General features: G+C 39.5%; 2 protein-coding genes across 2 annotated transcripts in view; both read left to right on the top strand.

Annotated features, from left to right (window-relative positions):
- The window catches only part of LAMA4 (laminin subunit alpha 4), a 73,963-nt gene extending 71,078 nt beyond the window's left edge, over positions 1-2,885 (top strand). Inside the window, exons 37-38 of the mRNA XM_035109109.3 lie at positions 830-949; positions 1,537-2,885. Coding sequence (XP_034965000.2) covers positions 830-949; positions 1,537-1,682 — 266 coding nt within the window. The 3' untranslated portion in view covers positions 1,683-2,885. The remainder of the gene's footprint in view (positions 1-829; positions 950-1,536) is intronic.
- A 2,279-nt stretch (positions 2,886-5,164) lies between these two features.
- On the top strand, positions 5,165-18,570 carry TUBE1 (tubulin epsilon 1). The gene is made up of 12 exons (XM_035109110.3): positions 5,165-5,370; positions 5,484-5,557; positions 7,743-7,795; positions 8,714-8,768; positions 10,158-10,273; positions 11,517-11,638; positions 12,679-12,866; positions 14,476-14,651; positions 15,186-15,326; positions 15,590-15,730; positions 17,416-17,590; positions 18,019-18,570. Exons 1-12 carry the CDS (start codon positions 5,346-5,348, stop codon positions 18,175-18,177), a joined length of 1,425 nt encoding a protein of 474 aa, XP_034965001.1. The 5' UTR covers positions 5,165-5,345; the 3' UTR covers positions 18,178-18,570.
- Positions 18,571-19,153: the final 583 nt, after the last annotated feature.

The raw sequence follows: 19,153 nt of genomic DNA, 5'->3' as shown, positions 1-19,153 counted from the left end.
GCTGTCTGCAGATAAACGCCGGCTCCCTCGGCCAGTAAAGCAAAATGAGCACCGCAACCCCAGCCGTCCGCGCCTGGACTAAACAGTCAGGGGTCCTTTACCTTTTAATTTGTCCTAAGCATGGGAGGATGGGACGTGGGTGGTGCTGTGGGTTAAACCACAGAGCCTAGGGCTTGCCGATCAGAAGGTCGGCAGTTTGAATCCCCGCAATGGGGTGAGCTCCCGTTGCTTGATCCCAGCTCCTGCCAACCTAGCAGTTCGAAAACACGTCAAAGTGCAAGTAGATAAATAGGTACCGCTACAGCAGGAAGGTAAACAGCATTTCCATGTGCTGCTCTGCAGAGCCGGTCCTACGGCCAGGCTGGGTGGCACAGGGCGCCAGGGCACTGTGCCGCCAGGGGGGCACCCGCCCGCCGCGCTGGGAAATGGGGCGGGGCGGAGGCGCTGGAGGGATCCGTCACACCACGGCGCCAGGGCACCAAATATACTTAAGACAGCCCTGCTGCTCTGGTTTGCCAGAAGCAGCTTAGTCATGCTGGCCCTCCCAGCTAATTTCAGAGGCAGAAGGGGGAAAGCCCCATGGTGCAATCTGAAGCCCTTGCACAGCTTCTACTTACTGGATTTGTTAGGTGAGTTCTGCCCATGGCTTTGGAGTTATAAAATCCACATTGGGACCTACTGAGCTATTCAGATATGAGAGCATATCCAGGTCATGGGAAAATAGTCCAGTTCTTCAGGATTTCCAGATGTTTATGAGTATGTTTGTATGCAAGAAAAATCAGAAAGAAGAGTGGTGATCCATATTATTCTTTCTTGCTTCATATGACAGTTATTAGAGATGCTAATGTGGTACAGCTGGATGTAGATTCAGAAGTGAATCATGTAGTAGGACCATTAAATCCAAGAGCAATTGACCACAGGGAGCCTGTGTTTGTTGGGGGAGTGCCAGGTAAGATTTATTCTCATTTTAATATTATTTTCAAAGATTAATCATGTGTGTGTTTAAAAAACAAGTACCGGTATTCTTTAAAGTAATGGTCACATACCTTGTGCTGTTCATTAGCAAAGACCTGTAATTTGAAGGGGGGCTTTAGATTTTAAATGATTGTACCCTTCTCTCCTTATGCTGGTCTATGACTGTAATAAATATTTGTTGTTGGAGGTGGGATGGAGTAGCAATCCATACATCTTTGTGCACATTTTAGAAGGAATAATTTCAAGTGATTGACAATATAACAGAATACAAATATAAGACCAAAATAGTTTAGCTTATTGAAAACCTTTATTTGACAACTATTTATAAATTACAGTGTGTGTGTATATACACACACACACACACACACATGTTGTGTGTACGTGTGTGTAACTGAAATAAATCAAAGTAAATAGCAGTAACAAAGGCAATACCATTCAAACAAACCACATTCCAAGTTTTACACAGCTGTCTCTTTTAGTTAAACCAGTCCTAGCATGATTTTATATTGATACTGGAGTTATTGATCGACTTATGTATTTCCCCCCCCCACCTCTCTACAGAGTCTCTCCTGACATTCAGCCTTACCACCCAGAGTTCCTTTACTGGATGCATCCGTAACTTTATGATTGATGAAAGACCAGTAAGTTTCAGTAAGGCAGCTTTGGTCAGTGGTGCTGTGAGCATCAACCTATGTCCTGCCACTTGATGAACTGCTAACTGCAGGGGTCTGTACCGCCCCAAGGGAGAAAAACAACTGTGCTACCTTCAATTCTTAGTACCAAGGAAATGAAAATATATCACTCACTATATGTACACGATAAAGCATTATTCTTTTTTTCATTGGGAATTTGCTTCCAAAAAAAATTGTATGTTGCAATGTGCCAAATTACTGAGGGACATAAGGGCAGCTGGGGAATGAGTATTATGAGTCTAATTCTAAGCAGATATGGGTTCACCAAGCCCACTGAAATAACGGATTTAGGCATGTCCAATTCTGCACAAAGTTATAGCTGTTGTGTGAATCAGCAAGGAGTCTAAGCAGAAACCTACCCATCTGTATCAAGAGGCTCCAGACAGATAACTTCATTTCTTCTATTGTGACACTGCAAATGCCTTGCTCATCATTGCCCAGAAACTGCACTTCAAATATGGATTTCTGACCCCCCCCCAAACTTAAAAGCATTTTGTCAATCTGGATAGCAAGCCTTTCTAGGTGTATTAAGAGCACTGAAATGTTCATTGGCTACGAACAAGAAAATTAAAATCTTTTAAAAGGTTTAACAGAACCATAGGATTTTATTTCAGTTCACATGCTGCAGATTTGCTAAAACAACCTTTGGTCACTACAGTCAACTCGCAACTTATGCACATTAACTTGTGTGAATTCAGCTTTATGTGCTTTGCCAGGATTTTTTTTTTAAGAGTGCGAGCTCCCAGCAGGAAAAAAAAACACTGGCAATCCCACTTGCCATTGCACTTGCCTTGGGAGAGAGTTTGGAGATGCAGGGCACGTGAATTTTGACTATACAAGATTTTGGCTTTGCACACTATCCCTGGAACATAACTCCTGAGTCAACTGTATTCACTGTGGATCTACAAATGCATGGAGAATCCTCATCCCGTCCTATCGCTCTTCCCAGTGGAGTCCTCATGAAGCCTCAATAACTTGCAAGGCACACTACAAGAGGAATGTTGCCACATGTGCATATAATTAGATGCACCCATTGGTGGAGAAAGAGGGGAAAACAGATCTCTTCTAAGCTGTATTGGGATCCTTCATGCACAGGTGCTCTGCCTGTGCTGTGAGTGGATCTGTGCTTGTAGTTTGTACTGAATAAATCTGCTACATGTACCTTACAAAATAAACTATGTCATGGACATGCTTCACAAGCAATTGTTTTTTGAATCATTTTGTTTGGTCTCTTTATTATTCATTCAATTAGACTGGGGAAAACAATTATCACAGGAAAACTGATATTTAATTCAATTTTCCTTTGAATGTGTTGAACTTACTATACAGTAATTCATTTCCATAACTGACAAATGTAATTAATTAATTAAATTTTTTTTGCTCATATTAGTTTTATAGATATATTTCAGCTACATGATTTTACTCTTGGCACTCTTATTAGGAAATCAGATTTTCAGTTAAGGAAAAAATGACATTCTAAGTTTGAGGCAGAGTTATGCACTTATCCCTGAAACTAGAAAAAAAACCTGAACAATCATTTTCCACTTGAAAAATTCTAATTTTCCAGCCTAGTCTACCTTAAAACAAGCTGTACTCAGCACACTGAATGAGTGTTCATTTAAAAACTATTTCAAATGTTTTAAATTCCAAGTGTAATTCTTGTTTCAAATAAAAGAATTGCATGCCTCAAATGCTTGTGCCTTTATAATGAAAGCCTCTATAATGAAAGCCAAAACAATGGCAGTTGATTGACCTTAGCAGAATAATCTCTATGGAAATATAAACAGGAGGAAAATGAGAAAGAATAAAGAAATGAAGCTTTAAATTATATATCTGCTATATATACATTATTTCCTTATAAAGCATTAGCAGCAATACATTTTGCATCAAATATGGAGATTTTTTTCTAAGTTATTAAATCTCTAGAAACTAGTACCTTATAAAGATGACTGGTACCTCGGGACAGTGCAACCATTTGCCCTACTTTATTAATTTACCAACCATCTTCCCTAGTGCAACATATTATTTATCCTGTTTGGTCCACCAACAGGTAATCTGAACTAAGAATGAGCTTCCCAAGGGTTAGGTAGGAGTACACCTAATGGAATCTTCTCCAAAACAATCTCTAGTCTGAACTGATGGACCGGTCATGCAGAGCAAAGAAGCTTCACATTTTTATTTGAAACACACTTGACTGTTATGGGGGAAAACACAGCAACATCCATTCTCATGCTTCTGTGTAGGGTCGCCAGACTCAATAGAGGACAGGACTTCTGTGCCTTTAAAGGCACAGAAGTCCTGTCCTCTATTTGAGTCTGGCAATCCTACTTCTGTACAAGATACAGAGCCTGTATACAGGTAAAACAGAGTTAATGCATTTCTTCGGGGTTGATTATTTAGGGGAATACCATGAAAGGTCAAGGCTGTCTCTTCCAATCAACTTGTGTATGCAATCAAGCTTTGGTTCTGCTTCATTTCACCCTCTGCACTGGGGTAAGGGTGAAGGTCAGCAATATACTTCCTATCCTCAGGTCTGAAAACAAGTAGGAAGAAAAAATGGAACAGGTAATTGTTCTAGTACTTGAAGGTAATATACCTACAAAATCATGAAGCATGATCGTTTGTAAACTTCATATTCCATTTTGAATTAAAAGACTAGCTTTTATTATTTTCACAGGCATTATGAAACTCTATTGACTATTTTGGATACTTTTTGCTAAAATGTTTCTTGCTCTAGGTTCTTGTGACTGTATTACAGCTCACTTCTCAGTGCAAAACTGTGATCTTTAAAGCACAATGCACTCGTCAAAGAAGTGTGATAACCTACCAGACCCTTGTGATTGAGAATTTGTGTGCCTTTGCACAATTGGGTCAAATAATGATGCACTTTGCTGCAGTTCCTATTTAGTTCCCAAACTTGTCTCTTTTACAACATACCAAAGACCAGCCCACCAAGTACTGTACAGCGCATGGTCCAGGTGGGAGCATATGGTAGGAGGAGGGTCACCTAATGTCTGCCTTTTCAGCGTTTATTAATTTGGTTTTAATATTATGAAATGGAAGGGGCAGGGATGCGCTGTTCAAACAGAACCATGCATTTGGGACAGATTACTTTGCAATGCATACACAGGATCAAAAAATGCGTTTTGATTCCAACTTTTTTTAAAAAAAGTTACTCTTTTGCATTCATACGCGACGTGCTTAACGGCAAGATCCTTTCCCTTCGCGTTTTCTACTCGCTTCCAGACGGTCATTTCCAGATGGTGGCAGATAAGAAAGGAGAGCGATGGGGACTCCCGGACCTTTTAGCAGCCGCATGAAAATAAGTTGTCCTGCAGGGGGCGACAAAGGCTAGCGGGACCGACCCGCCGAAATCCCCGCTCTGACATGAGCCTCGCCCTCCTTTGCATCAAGTACGACCGTGAGGTCGGAACAAAGCGAGCCAAAGTAGGCGTGGCAAACGGACAACTGCTATTAGTGAAGGAACCGTTTGCGGCGCGGCGCATGCGCGCAAAGCAAGAACAAGAGCGTTCGCGGCGCGTCTCGGCAGCGAAACGTGCGGCCAGAAGTCCTCCCTGCGACACACAACACGGGGAACTGTCACCACACGCACGTCCCTAGTGGGCGGGGCTACACTTCTCGCCGGCCTTTCAAACTAGATCCACGCCGACGGAAGACATGACGCAGTCCGTGGTGGTTCAGGGTGAGCGCGCGCGTGCTCTCCCCCCCCCTTCTCCCTTCCACATCTATGGCCCCTTTTCACACTGTTCTGTTCGGAAGCTTGATCTCTGTCTGTTCGTTTTTTTCACCTCACAGTGGGTCAGTGTGGCAACCAGATAGGATGCCGTTTCTGGGATCTGGCACTGCGGGAACACGCCGCCGTCAACAAGGTAACAAGCCCCGCCTGATGACTGGGAGGAGAATTAAAACGCCAGTCAGCTCGCGCATGCTCTGTAAAATGCAAACGGTTAGGAACGTTTTACGCGCATGCCGGCTTGACTGCTCCCTCTGCCCCGCCCCTCTGAGGGAGCTGCTGAAAGGTGTGTCCGTTAAACCGCCGCGGTTTGGAATTTGTGGGCGTGCCCTTGGCGCGCTTTTTAACGCGCTCTTCTGCTACTTGTCCCTGAACTCCGCAGTGGACGAGTTAAAATGGCTGCTTGTTTAAAAAAGCAAACCATATTCTTACTCAAGTCATTTTTAGAAATAGCTGCCATTTCCTTTGTTCTTGGCATTCCCGTGTCTTCGTTCACCTGCTTTAGGCGAGGGACTAAATATACCCAGTGGCCAGGGAATGCTGTTGGGGGAAATGTGGGAAGATGAATGGGCATTGGAAGGACGAAGGGAATGGCTGGAATGTGGAACACAAGATCTCCACACAGGAGCACCATTCTTTTAACACTTGTGTGGCCAAAGTGGCACCATTAATATAGAACAGGAATATGCACAAGAGAACCTCAAGGTTTGTAATAATAATATTAATTTATTATTTGTACCCCGCCCATCTGGCTGAAGTCTCCCCAGCCACTCTGGGTGGCTCCCACTCGAGTATTAAAACAATACAGCATGAAATATTAAAAACTTCTCTAAACAGGGCTGCCTTCAGATGTCTTTTAAAAATAGGATAGCAATAGCTGCTTATTTCCTTGACATCTGTTGGAAGGGCGTTCCACAGGGCGGGTGCCACTACCAAGAAGGCCCTTTGTCTGGTTTCCTGTAACCTCACTTCTTGCAATGAGGGAACCGCCAGAAGGCCTTCTTGGTAGTGGCAGGACACTACATGTAGTGTAGAAGGACAGAGAACACTTATTTAAAAAGCTGAAGGGAACAACAACAAAAAGCCTCAGTGAGGACTGAGAATGCATCGTGGAATGCAGTATCCTGGAAGAAGGGATGGCTAACTAGTTGGAACATTAAATAGGAGCCAATAGGTCCAATGGGAATCACAGGGACATGCCCTCTCCAAGAACTAATCATCCATTAGGATGATCAAGGCAATTTCCATTACGAAACGGCCTGAAACCCAATTGAAATGGGTGTTTAAAACCAGTTTCATCCAAAAGGCTCTAGAGATGCATAGCCACTGTTTCAAGGCCACTGTAACGAGGAAACAGCAACCACTTCCTGGACCCCACTAGTCAACTCTTTGTCAGCTAAGAAGGGCAAGCGTGATCATTCAAATGGGTCACCTGCCTGGGTCACCAGACTACTGATGAAAAAGCTGTCATTTTCTTGCAGAGGAGGAGAAGAGTCTAGGACAGGGGTCCCCAAACTATGGCCCGGGGGGAAAAAGCGCCGAAAATCCTTTGTGCGCATGCGTATGGGCCTCCCCCGACCCGGAAGAGGTCATTTCTGGTGCACTTCTGGGTTGGGGGAGGCCCATACGCATGCGCACAACGGATTTTCGGCGCTTTTTCCACCCTGGAAGCGCGCCGCCGCGCCAGCAAGCACCCGTGCGCATGCGCACGGGCGCGCACTCCCCCGCCCGCCGGCCCGCACAGGCGCACGCTCCCCCGTCCTCCGGCCCGCCACGCAATCGGCGCGGTGGGAACCGGCCCAAACGCCGGTAAGTCTGGGGACCCCTGGTCTAGGATGAGTTGATCCCAGTCACTTGCTCTGCTTGCAGAATATAAGAGCCTACTGGATCAGGCCAGTGGCCATCTTATCCAGCATCCTGTTTTCACAGGGGTCAATCAGATGCCTGAGGGGTTACCAGAGCAGGCTGGACAACCTCACTCCAAATTTTACTAATAAATATTGAGAGCCTTTAAGTCCAGATGTGCATTAAAGCATGAATTCGTCCTGAAGAAAACCCAAAACTATTGCTATACTATGATGCAACTTTCCTTTTCAATAGGATCTTCTCTCTATATAGAATCATACTCTTCCACTATAGATATGAAATAATTTGTGGATTCCATGTTTTTGAGCTCTACTTGCACGTTAATGGCATACATGAGGCTTTATATTAGGAGCATGTATAATCTCAAAAGAGTTAAATAGTTTTAAGAATGCATACTTTTAAGTCTTAGCACAAGTGCCACACTAAGTTTTGCTTACTGAATGATTCTTTTTTAGAAAGGAATTTACGATGAAGCATTAAGCAGTTTCTTTAGAAATGTGAATACCAGGTAAGTTTTCTTTTTATGAACAATCTTAAATTATTAAAAATGTCCTTAAAATAAATAACAACACAATATTTGGGATCTGTAGAGAAATGTTGCTTCATCATACCTTGCACTACTGCAGGCAAGTTAGTTAGCATCTTGTGCTGCGTCACAAAAATAAAATTGCAGTGATCCAGCATTTACTTTGTGGATTTCTTGTTCAGTTTATGCCCCACTTAAAATGTTTTATTTCTCTCCTTCCCTTTGGGGTTTGTAGATACCATGTGTGTCAGTGGGTAGGATCTTGTGTCCAGTCATGTCAGCATATAATCAGTTACTGATGTCTGACCTGTACTGAATGGGCTTTGGTGCTTGGTGTTCATTGTTTTAGAGTAATTCACATATTGCAGTATCAACTTGCCTCAATACGATTGTGATCAGTGTTGTCCTCACATCCTGAGCCCATCAGTCTCCAGTTTGAGTTACTAATGTTGTGCCCTTCTTTAATACCATTGCTTGTTATGTTTCACTATAGGAAAAGTGCTTTATACTTAATCTGAATCTGCTTTTTGCCTTCATGAAACTGTTAACCCCTCATTTTTTGCAGTTTGCTTTAACCAAGATATAAAATATATAACTGCTTACAATTGGTAGGCATTCCAGGTTTTATTTAATAGTTCTCCTTTGTCTACACAACTGCAGAAATTAAGCAGGTGATGCTTTTTCCATCACTAGGCTAGGAAAAGCCTAATTGACTTCTGCATGGCAGGCTTCCATAAAATGAGCAAGAGCAATGAAGTTCATAAAGTGTACAGTCTTTATATTAGTTCTTGTTATTCTGCTTTTCAATTTAATGTGAAAATCTCAGTGAAAGGGGAAAATTGTAATACTCTGATAGCTTAGGTGTAGTCCTTGATTTTTATTAATTTTGCTTTTTTCTAGGACAGATGATGATAGCACTGACTGCAGAGGAAAAATCTATTCCTTAAAAGCACGCGTAAGGGGGAAACATATTTGGTTCTGTCAATTCTTATACTTTGTATGCCTCTGAAATGTCTGAATTTTTAGGTTTTATTATATCTATGTGTGTGGGCACTTGGGTATATGTTTTGTTATTTGTTTCAAAACAAATGTAAATGGTAAACTAAAGATAATGGCTTCCAGAAACGTATATTTTAACAAACGAGAAACCAAGTAAAATAAACAAATTGCAAGCACAAGGAATATAGGAATGTTGCAGGTTCCTTAGAGACTGACACTGATCCAGCTGTGAAACACACATCATGCCTCACAAACCTTCTGAGCTGCGTATGCACAGTTTTCCCCCTTCAATCCAACCAGCATTTCCACACTTAAAGAGCCCAGTTAGAAAAATAAGTAAAAGCTCATCAGAAGATGAGCAAGTTTGTAAGCTAGATTTAATAATTTGCTCTTTATCAGATAGCTAATGGCACAATTGCTGCTTCTCCAAACACGGTAAAGGAAAGTAAATGCCATTCTGTGGTGTGTTAACATCAAAGTACCATTAGCAGTGCCATTTTATTTTAAGTACATTTAACTAGTGATAAAGTACTGTTGGCTTCAATGTCATTGTTTAAATTGGAAATACCGGTGACGACCATTTTGCACGTGTCCAATTGGCATATGTTCTTTTGAAGAAGGCAGAACGGGCAGGGCAGGGCGGGCTTACGTGATCTGCGGATGCACACTGGAGTCAGGAACGGAACCCCCGGGCAAAATGGTCGCTGCCTGTAATTCAACTAAGAGAAAGGGGTTAGAAAGCATATACAATAGTGTATTGGTTTCTGCTGTAGTGCTCTCAGGTTACAGAATGTCATCCCCTTGCCGCTTAGCATCAAGTTAAAAACATGGGTATTCAAGTTGCCATTTTGGTTGTGCTAATTATAGTGGGGTCTATCTAGTAGTTAATTTTATTGTTGGATGTGATTTTAAGATGTTTTATTCTGCTACCTGTTTTGTGGAATATGCCACAAGAGCATTTGATATAGGGGAGAAAAGATTGAAATAAATAATAAGAAAATATTAAAAGTTTTGTACCATTCTGAAAAGGAAATTAGCTGAGACATAATAGGAGTCATTCCAATTTGTTTATTTTTAGCAAGAGCATGTTTCCTTATGTGTTGCATATGGGCATTTTAATTCTTGAGTTGCACTAAATCAGGGTTGCCGAAATGATCCTTTATTAAATTTCATCCTGAGGCAAATAAATTAGAGATATTCTTCTGAAGTCTGCTTTTTTATTTCAAGGGTGTGCTGAAATTAAAGTAAAGAAAGCGTTTTTTATCTTTTTCTTTTCATTTATTTTGCGTAATGTTTTTAAATACAGACATTCTAAGTCCAAATTCTTTTTGTTCTGCTCCCTAAGGCTCTCCTGATTGACATGGAAGAGGGTGTAGTGAATGAAATTCTGCAGGGACCATTGAGAGATGTCTTTGATAGCAAGCAGCTGATAACAGATGTTTCTGGCTCAGGGAACAACTGGTGAGGATAGAATTCCCCCCCCCTCAAATCTTTCTACAAAAATTTCTTACACAGATTAGATGGAAATTGAAAGCAGAACTCCTACATTTCTGTCTTTTTACTTCCTGCAATCTCTTGAATAAATGGTCACATTAATATTTTATTTTATTGTTACCTTTAGGAAAACTTGAAAACACAACTAGTAACTATTCTGCCAGTATGTTATATCTACATAGCTACCCTTTCTAAAAAACCAATTTTGTGAATTTCCATGAACAGATGTATCATGTTACTGTGTTGATATTCTTCTACTCCTACTGTTGTTCATTCAGGTCAAATGGTAATCTAATTACAGATATGAACAGCTGACTAAAGAGAAGAAGGGAAACAGATGGAAATTTAAGTCAAAGAAATCTAAACTTTATTTAAAAAATGCCTTTGAATGATTATATAATGAAAGGGGAGTTTCTGAACAGAAGATCAAACTTGATGACCACAAAGAAGTACTAAAAACTTCTAATAAGTCATTCAGTCAATAGGGGGAAAAGTGTGAACAGGTAAATTAATTCTATAATAATACATTGACAGTAAAAATACTAAAATAGATAGACATCAGATTAAAAACAAGTTAAGACAAAGGATCAGTCCACTAAACCTCAGCTTGACAGGTCAAATTCCACTTAGAATAAAAATGTCTTAACCAGGCGGCAGAAGGCCAAGAGAAAAAGGACAAGGCAGTTATTTAAAATTCTATCCTGGTCACACTGAACACTGTATGGTTTGGTTATACCTTTATAGCCTTTATTTTCTTGATCTTTTTGTTTTCGGTAAAAAGCTTTTGGTAGTATATTATTTTGTTTCATGCTGTTTCACTGTTCTCCCCCTGTCCCGTCCCATCCCTTGGCTCTTTTAACATGAATCCATTATCTTTTTGTTTAGGGAGGCAAAGAGTGTCCATGGATACAGAGCTGCTGAGTCAGCCCTGTACATGCCAGAAGGCCTTTCCCCTGGTTGACTTTAATGGGGCTCAGCCTGCTATTTCCAGCATAATTGAAGCTGCTTTCAAATTCTCCTAAGTTTCATTACATTTCATTTTTAAGTCGTAAAACTTTCTACATTGTTGCTCTGTTAAGTCTAAAAAACTCAGTGGGGGGAACTCAGTGTAGGCATAAAAATACTTGAAGAATTTAAAACATTTTAAATAAGCTAGAATTGTCAAGAGTTGAACTAGAAGAGTAGCATATTAAATGTTTCCTATTTACAGGGCTGTGGGTCACAAAGTTTATGGGTGTCAATACCGAGAAGATATTGTTGAAAAGCTGAGAAAGACTGCAGAACATTGTGACTGTCTGCAGTGCTTTTTTGTCATTCATTCCATGGGAGGGGGTAAGTATGATAAAAGGTGAAACGGAAGCTTAAGAGTTCATGACCTTAAGGACCACCTCTAGTGCTCCAAAACCCTGCACAGGATCAAAGATGGGACCCTCGCCTCTCCCTAGAAGACTTGGAGGAGGGTTTGTCTGTCTCCAACCCAGCACAAGCAAGAGTTCCCTTTGACCTCTTGTGTTTGCTGTGTTATGCAATGAGCTTGGGGCAGGCAAGTAGACGTTTCCTGAATCAAAGCTATAACCAATAGAAATCTGGTGATTGAATTGTGGACCTCCTTATCAGAAAATATATAATACATCTTAAAGCTCTGCTGCATAATGGCATGTTATGCACTAAAACTCTTTTGTCAGCATCTTTGTAATTTACATGAGAAGAGCATGGTTCTTGCGCAGCCAGACTCCCAGTTGCAAATCTTACTTGGGTCATAAACTCGTTAGGTGACCATAGGCAAGTGATTATCCTTGAAATCTATGATCTGTGAATAATAGTACCCTATGCTAGAAGATTCTTTGGAGGACAACATTGTAATGTACAGAATACATTCGTAGTCTCTAAATGAGCAATATAATGTGTTTTCATTGGAATCTGACCAAAAAACGTGTCTTTCCGCAAGAAGTATATTTCTATCAGAAAAACAGAAAACAACATAATGTATTTGCTCAGTAACATACTGTAAATTGGATAGTTCTTATGATGTTGAATGCTTTTGCTTAAAATAATAAGCTAGTCATGATTAGAAAGTCTCAAGGAAATACTGCCTTCAAATCTGGGTTATGTTGGATACCATTTGAGATTGCAGTCCATACTGCAATCTCACTATCAAAAGGAATGATATTGGTGAACTGCTACCTTAAGCGCTCATAATTTTTCCAGTAGAAGACAATCTTTGCATCTCCAAATCTGGACTTTCAATTGGTGAACTTTAAAATAAAAATAAAAACCTGTCTCACGTAAGAAAATCCAAAGGAAGTTGAATACCACACAGGACTTTTTCATGTACTCTTTGTCGTTGTAACTATTTGAATTCTTGCTTCTAGGGACAGGATCTGGTCTTGGTACATTTGTACTAAAGCTTCTTGAGGATGAATTTCCAGAAGTATATAGATTTGTTACTTCAGTTTATCCTTCCCAGGAGGATGATGTCATTACATCTCCTTATAACAGTGTATTGGCTATGAAAGAACTCAGTGACCACGCAGACTGTGTATTGCCAATTGAAAATGAAGTAAGAATTTATAATACCGTATTGTTATACAAAAAGTACAGTTTTGCATTTATTTTTCATATAATGATAAACTTTACAATAAGTAAATTTTAAGTAATACCTCATATATGACATCTTCATTATAGACGTTTGTAGTCAATAATAGTTAAATTACTGCTTTTAAATTGAGCAGGAAAAAAGGTTTGTGTCCTTTTTTTCATAAAAACATTTTAAGTCTTGACTCAAAAGAAATAGATCTGTGTGTCGACCATGTGAGAGAAAGTGGGAGGGGGTGTGCTCCAGGAGAGGGAGAGATTTTGTGAGATGGGAGGGAAGTATGTGTGTGGTCTGAGAGAAGGAGAGGTGTAGTTGGGCAGAGAAAGGAGCAATGTATGTGTGACTTTGTATATGTGAAGTACGGTATGAGAGCATGTGAGAGGGTGGATGTACAGGCAGAGAATATTTTAGCTGTGTGTGATATATGTGCGACTACACACATAGGCATCTTGCCAAACCCAGAAGTGACCCAAACACATCACAAAAAGGGGTGGGCTGGGGTCTTTGCAGGCTTTTTCAGTGGTATTTCAAAATATGTGATTTCACTTATAACGTGTGCTGCCTTGGAATGTAACCCCCGCGTAAATTGTTAGTTGCCCATATGTATCACCTGTGTCTGTGTATGCTGTATGTGCAAGAGAGAAGAGTGTGATGTGGCCACCTTTTATTTTTTTTCCCTGTTAATGCTCCCTGCTATTATAAAATAACAGCATGGTTGGGGATCAGTATTGTGCTATATCCACTAGGGTGGGTCATAAAAAACTTTTTTTGGAACATGTTTCCTCCCTTGATCTTATATCAGGCGTATGGTATAAACATAGTCAAATTTCATATTTGGGCAACTCGGTTAATATTTAGACCCTGCTCCTACAAATTGATATTTTGCCTCACTACGAGTGATGAAAACATAGGAATTTGACTCATTTATTCTCAGTATGTTAAATTGTGAACTAATAAACAAAAATTTTAAACTTTATGTAGAGCAATAATAGTTGCATACTATTATTTTCTGCAATATTTATTTATTTAAGATAAAACATGTTCATAATTTACATGAACAAATTATATGGAACAATTAAGCAAACGGTGTACTAAACAAGTAAACATAAACATTAAACAATAAAACACCGCTCATATTATGTGTTGCATCAAAACTTCACATTATACTTAATTACTTAGGTATAAATTGTACTAAATGCTTACATTTTGTGTAATTAATAAAATTATGCCTTATGCAATATTATACATTGTACATGTACACCATATTATATCATGCAAAAAATATGCTTTTATGCCTTACACTAAACATCTATTTTGGTGCAAAGTCTTTCTAGATTACAGTTTTAAGTGCAATGTTTCTTTGTTTATTCTTCATATTCTTCATTTTAAAATTACCGGTACCTGAAACAACTGAGTAAAATATTAAAGCTGCAATCCTATACACACTTACCTTGAAGTAAGCCCTATTGAATCCAGCAGGCTTTCTGAGTAGTCATGCCTAGGTGTCTGTTGTAAGTTGTATAGCTTTGCATTCAAAAAATTTTACCAGCTTTTTCACCTATGCTTTTTCCAGTCTTTATTTGACATTGTTAGCAAAATTAATCAGATGGCCAACTGTGGAAAGTTAGGATCAACCATAAAGCCAGCCAGTTTAGTAACTTCAAGTGCAGGTGGAATAAAGTGTTCTCGGGAGAAACCATTTGATGCTATGAACAATATTGTGGCCAACTTACTGTTGAACTTGACAAGGTGAGCTTCTGAAAATTTTCATTAGGTAAGAAGTAGTTGCTAAAACTGAAATCAATGAATGTCACCTTTAGCTTGTGTCGTAAAATGTCTATGCTCCCCTTTCATTTCTGTTTGGTAGACCCAGCTTCTCTCACGTTTAGTCTACCTGCACCCATTATTGTAGCATACTAAGAGACGTTCCTTTTCCACCCCATAATTGAATAGAAGCTTGTAGTGCAACTGTTACGGTATGATGTGGGAGGGGAGCACAGTAGAGATGAATAGCCCTGCTTCCCTAGTACAAAGAGGAAAACCTCTTGTAGCAGCAGCTGAACACAGCAAGCAATACTCTTGTAGCCCCTAGGGTGTTGTTTCTTTCTGTATTGCTAAGGGACTTTGCCCTACTTGAAGCTGGAAAAGTGTAAATTTTACAATAAAATGATTGCAACACATTTCACAGTGTAAACTTACAAATATTCAAAAGGGTGATTTTGTATGCTACAATATATGTGTCCAAACTTTTTTATATATAACTCTTGCATTATCTGTATACAGCTCTGCTAGGTTTGAAGGATCTCTTAATATGGATCTTAATGAAATCAGCATGAATTTGGTTCCCTTTCCTCGACTTCATTATCTTGTTTCCAGCTTGACACCTCTGTATACTTTGGCTGATGTTAATGTGCCCTCTCGAAGGTGGGTAACCTTGTTTGACATGTGAATGATAGTTGCTCACTACATGAAGATAAAATGGAATGTGTTTAGTAACAAATGATAAAGTGACAGAAATCTTGTACTCTCTTGTTATTTTTAAATCTTCAACATACTTTTCAACTGAAATAGTGTTCTATTTTTACTTGATGCATATCTAAAATTACTCTGCTGACAAATTATGATTTTGTTAACATTTGCTAAGTTTTCTCAGCTACATGTTCTCAGATACTCTCTTTTTCTCTTAGGTTGGACCAAATGTTTTCAGATGCTTTTAGCAAAGATCACCAACTGTTACGAGCTGACCCAAAGCACAGTTTGTACCTTGCCTGTGCCCTGTTAGTAAGAGGAAACGTGCAGATTTCAGACCTTCGTAGAAACATTGAAAGGTTTGCAAACATCATACATTAGAAGATTAACTGCTAACTGCTCATACAGCAAATCTTCCCAGTTGGTGTTCATTTATAGGATCAAATTTTAGTGAGCTTATTAAGGTTATGTTGATCCACTCCTGCAGCCACAGCTGCATCCAGAGGGAGAGGGGAAAGACCAAATTCTCAGTAACCTACAGAGACTTGAAAAATTAGTCACATAGGTATATTTATGTACATATGTATATAATTTATCAAATAAATGCTTTTAAATGCTAAGGTAGCACAACATATTTGCCTGAAAATAGGTATTAACACTATCACATACTATTTAACTGAGCATTTAATTAATAAAAATGTGTATGTAACAGTGCAGTGAGTTTGTTATTGCTGAACGTGGGGCTGGATATGGTAATCCAAATCTTGCCCTGATCTGGCAGAAATCAGTCTAGACCCATTTTGACTGGATCTGGAAATTCAAATATTTGGTACTCCCATTCATGTGTACAGTGGTGCCTCGACTTACGAATTTAATCTGTTCCGAAGGCACCTTTGTAAGTCGAAAAATTTGTGAGTCGAAAAACGCCATTGGAAACACGATTTCCCATAGGAATGCATTGGAAACGGAAAAATTCGTAAGTCGAAGCAACCCTATCTAAAAATTTGTAAGTCGAAAAATCCTATCTGAAACCGCCGCGGTTTTTTTTCCAGATGTTGGATTCATAAGTCGAAAAATTCGGTTGTCGAGTCGTTCGTAAGTCGAGGTACCACTGTATTTAGAAAACCACAACCATTTTGTTTTTTGTCACAGGTGCATGAAATTTGGAGGCATAACAGCCTCTCCTTGCTAAATGTTGAACAGGTAGATGAGGGGGATTTTGTGCTAGCAACCTTTTAAAGTTTGCTTTTTCTAAACATACTCACACATAGAGAGATGTTCGTGTTTGTGTATGGAAGACTGTACAGACAGTTGAGTGCTCAGTCCTGCCAATTCTCATGCTCTTTGGCCTGTTCAGCTGCATTTCAGTATAGTATAGTAATTCAGCTCAGTCAGTCTGGCACTGATTTCTGTGAAGTAGCAGGGCAGGGTGACTGCTCAAAGCTTTTGCTATGATACATTTGTCTCACAAGACCTATTGACACAAACCCATGACAGCCTGTTTATGAGATTCTAATCCTGGATTGGAAGCTGGAGGTCTTAACGAGCAAAGTCTAGCTCCCTCACACCCATTTACGCATGTTCAATATGTGCACAACTGCACATGTATACATCATGATCCAAAAACATCACAAAAAGGGGCAAGGCATGGGCAGAACAGGGTGTTTGCAGGCTTTTTCAGTGGTTTCAAATATATGCTATTTAAATGACGCATGCGGTACCTCGGAACGTAACCCCCGCAAAAATGGGGGGGTACCTGTATTTAATTGCAAGACTGGCTTTCTTAGAAGCTGTTTTTAGTTCAGATTGATTCAGATCAACCCAACCCACTCTGTAATGATTTGTAGCTACCTTTAGCCAATCTAGATTTGGTAGAAATTGGTCCGATTACGTTTGGGATTCAGCCAGATCGGTTCCACAGCTGTAGCTGAAAGCACATGAAAACACCAGGGGGGGCGGAGTCAATTGTGCATTTAGCATTCATGTTTTCTGTACTTTATTTTACTGCTTGCCTTCATGTCAGTCTTATACTTTCATATTGCAGGTTGAAACCTTCACTTCAGTTCGTCTCCTGGAATCAAGAAGGATGGAAAACTGGCCTCTGTTCAGTACCACCTGTGGGTCATTCCCACTCATTGTTGGCACTAGCAAATAACACTTGTGTGAAATCTACTTTTGTAGAGCTCAAGGAAAGATTCACAAGGCTGTACAAGAAAAAGGTATGTCACATAATGAGAAGTAATATTGTCAATAGAGGTAGTTCAGTTATACTTGTATTACAGTCGGTATGTGGAAATATGCTGCACTAATGGTAGCCTCTCCACATGCTTCACTTGGACTTAGAAGGGGTTATAATACAGTTTGGAGTTAAAGAAATGGTTGGGTGGCTGTGGTGCAAATGCACATGGACATGAACCGGAGGAAAAGAGAGCGAAAGTAGGAAGTCTGTTCTGCCCTGTGCCAAATCCCTCACATACCGAACCACAATACACACATGGTGGATAGATTGTGCGTGATATTCTTATAATTATTATTATTGTTAACCCTTAATCCAAAAATTATCACAACAGATCCTTACATTAAAGTTATAACCAGTTTTGCACGTGGAATTGGAAGCATATGACTAATGTAACATCTACTCTTGCAGGCTCACCTTCACCATTACCTACATATTGATGGGATGGAGCAGTGCTCTTTCTCTGAAGCGCTCTCATCTTTGTCTGATTTAATAGAAGACTATAATCAGCTAGATGCTGCTAACTGTCAACCTGCTATAGATCCACCAAGACTGAAGATAGCAATGTAGCACTTGTTACGGGGTGCGTGTTAAAGTTTAGATCAGCAAATTATGCTCACGCAATCCAGTTAAAAATAACCTGGTATGAACTTACTTTGGCTGGGGTTAGTAAATTCCATTGTCAAAAGATAGTGGAACTGTTCAGTTTAAATGACAGTTTCACATATTTCTCATATTGCACAGATGCTGGATTACATATCTCAAAAAAAGTAAAAGGAATTATAATACCTTCTTATGGTCTACCTCTCGATGTAATTTTAACTTAAGCACTATTTTGAAGATACTTTTATATGTAGATTATGAAAACAAACACTTTTAATATAATTTGACCATATCAGATTTTGTCATAAATGAATTTTATTTACAAGATATTTACATAATAAAATGTATAATTTCATAAAATTTGGCCTTGTCCCTGTGAATCCTTATCTACTACATGCCCCAAACTGTTATACATCTGGTTATCAACTAGTCTAGAGCACCAACTGCAGTTTAACAACATTACTAGCTCTAAACAGCAATACAAGACCTGATATATCTACTACTGTAAACTCAGTACATACTTCTGAAGCTTATGTTGTAGAGAAAAATATGTTATAGAGATTTTCCAAGCAAGCTCGGTAACTTTAAATAATGCAGTTATCTGTGAAACGGCATACAAAAAGGTTCTATCATCCAGTTCACAAGTTGAGCATTTACATTCTTAATGATTTGCAGGCTCTGATACAATATTTTTAAGAGGCATACAGAAATGCTGCTAAATTGCATGGCTGCTTTATTTTGTTCTTTTTGTTGAAGAGAAGAGAAAATATTAACCTGGGAGATCAATATCAAAGACTGTTCCATATAAAATTGCCTGTCTAGAAAACGGATTTGGTTCCAGTAAACAAAGGTGTTTCACTACACTATCGATCATCAAGAAATATGCAATTTGATACATACAGTCATGCTTTGTAAATCTCATACATAAATGCCCAAATCCTTG

The sequence above is a fragment of the Zootoca vivipara genome, chromosome 3 (genome assembly GCF_965207765.1).
Source record: "Zootoca vivipara chromosome 3, rZooViv2.hap1.1, whole genome shotgun sequence".
Lineage (NCBI taxonomy): Eukaryota > Metazoa > Chordata > Lepidosauria > Squamata > Lacertidae > Zootoca > Zootoca vivipara.
This window is presented reverse-complemented; position numbering and strand designations above follow the sequence as displayed.

Excerpts from the sequence above, each read along its gene's own strand:
- TUBE1 (XM_035109110.3), top strand. The coding sequence starts at position 5,346 with ATGACGCAGTCCGTGGTGGTTCAGG. Across the intron at positions 5,558-7,742 it reads AACACGCCGCCGTCAACAAG|AAAGGAATTTACGATGAAGC; the intron begins GTAACAAGCCCC and ends ATTCTTTTTTAG. Across the intron at positions 14,652-15,185 it reads TTACTGTTGAACTTGACAAG|CTCTGCTAGGTTTGAAGGAT; the intron begins GTGAGCTTCTGA and ends ATCTGTATACAG.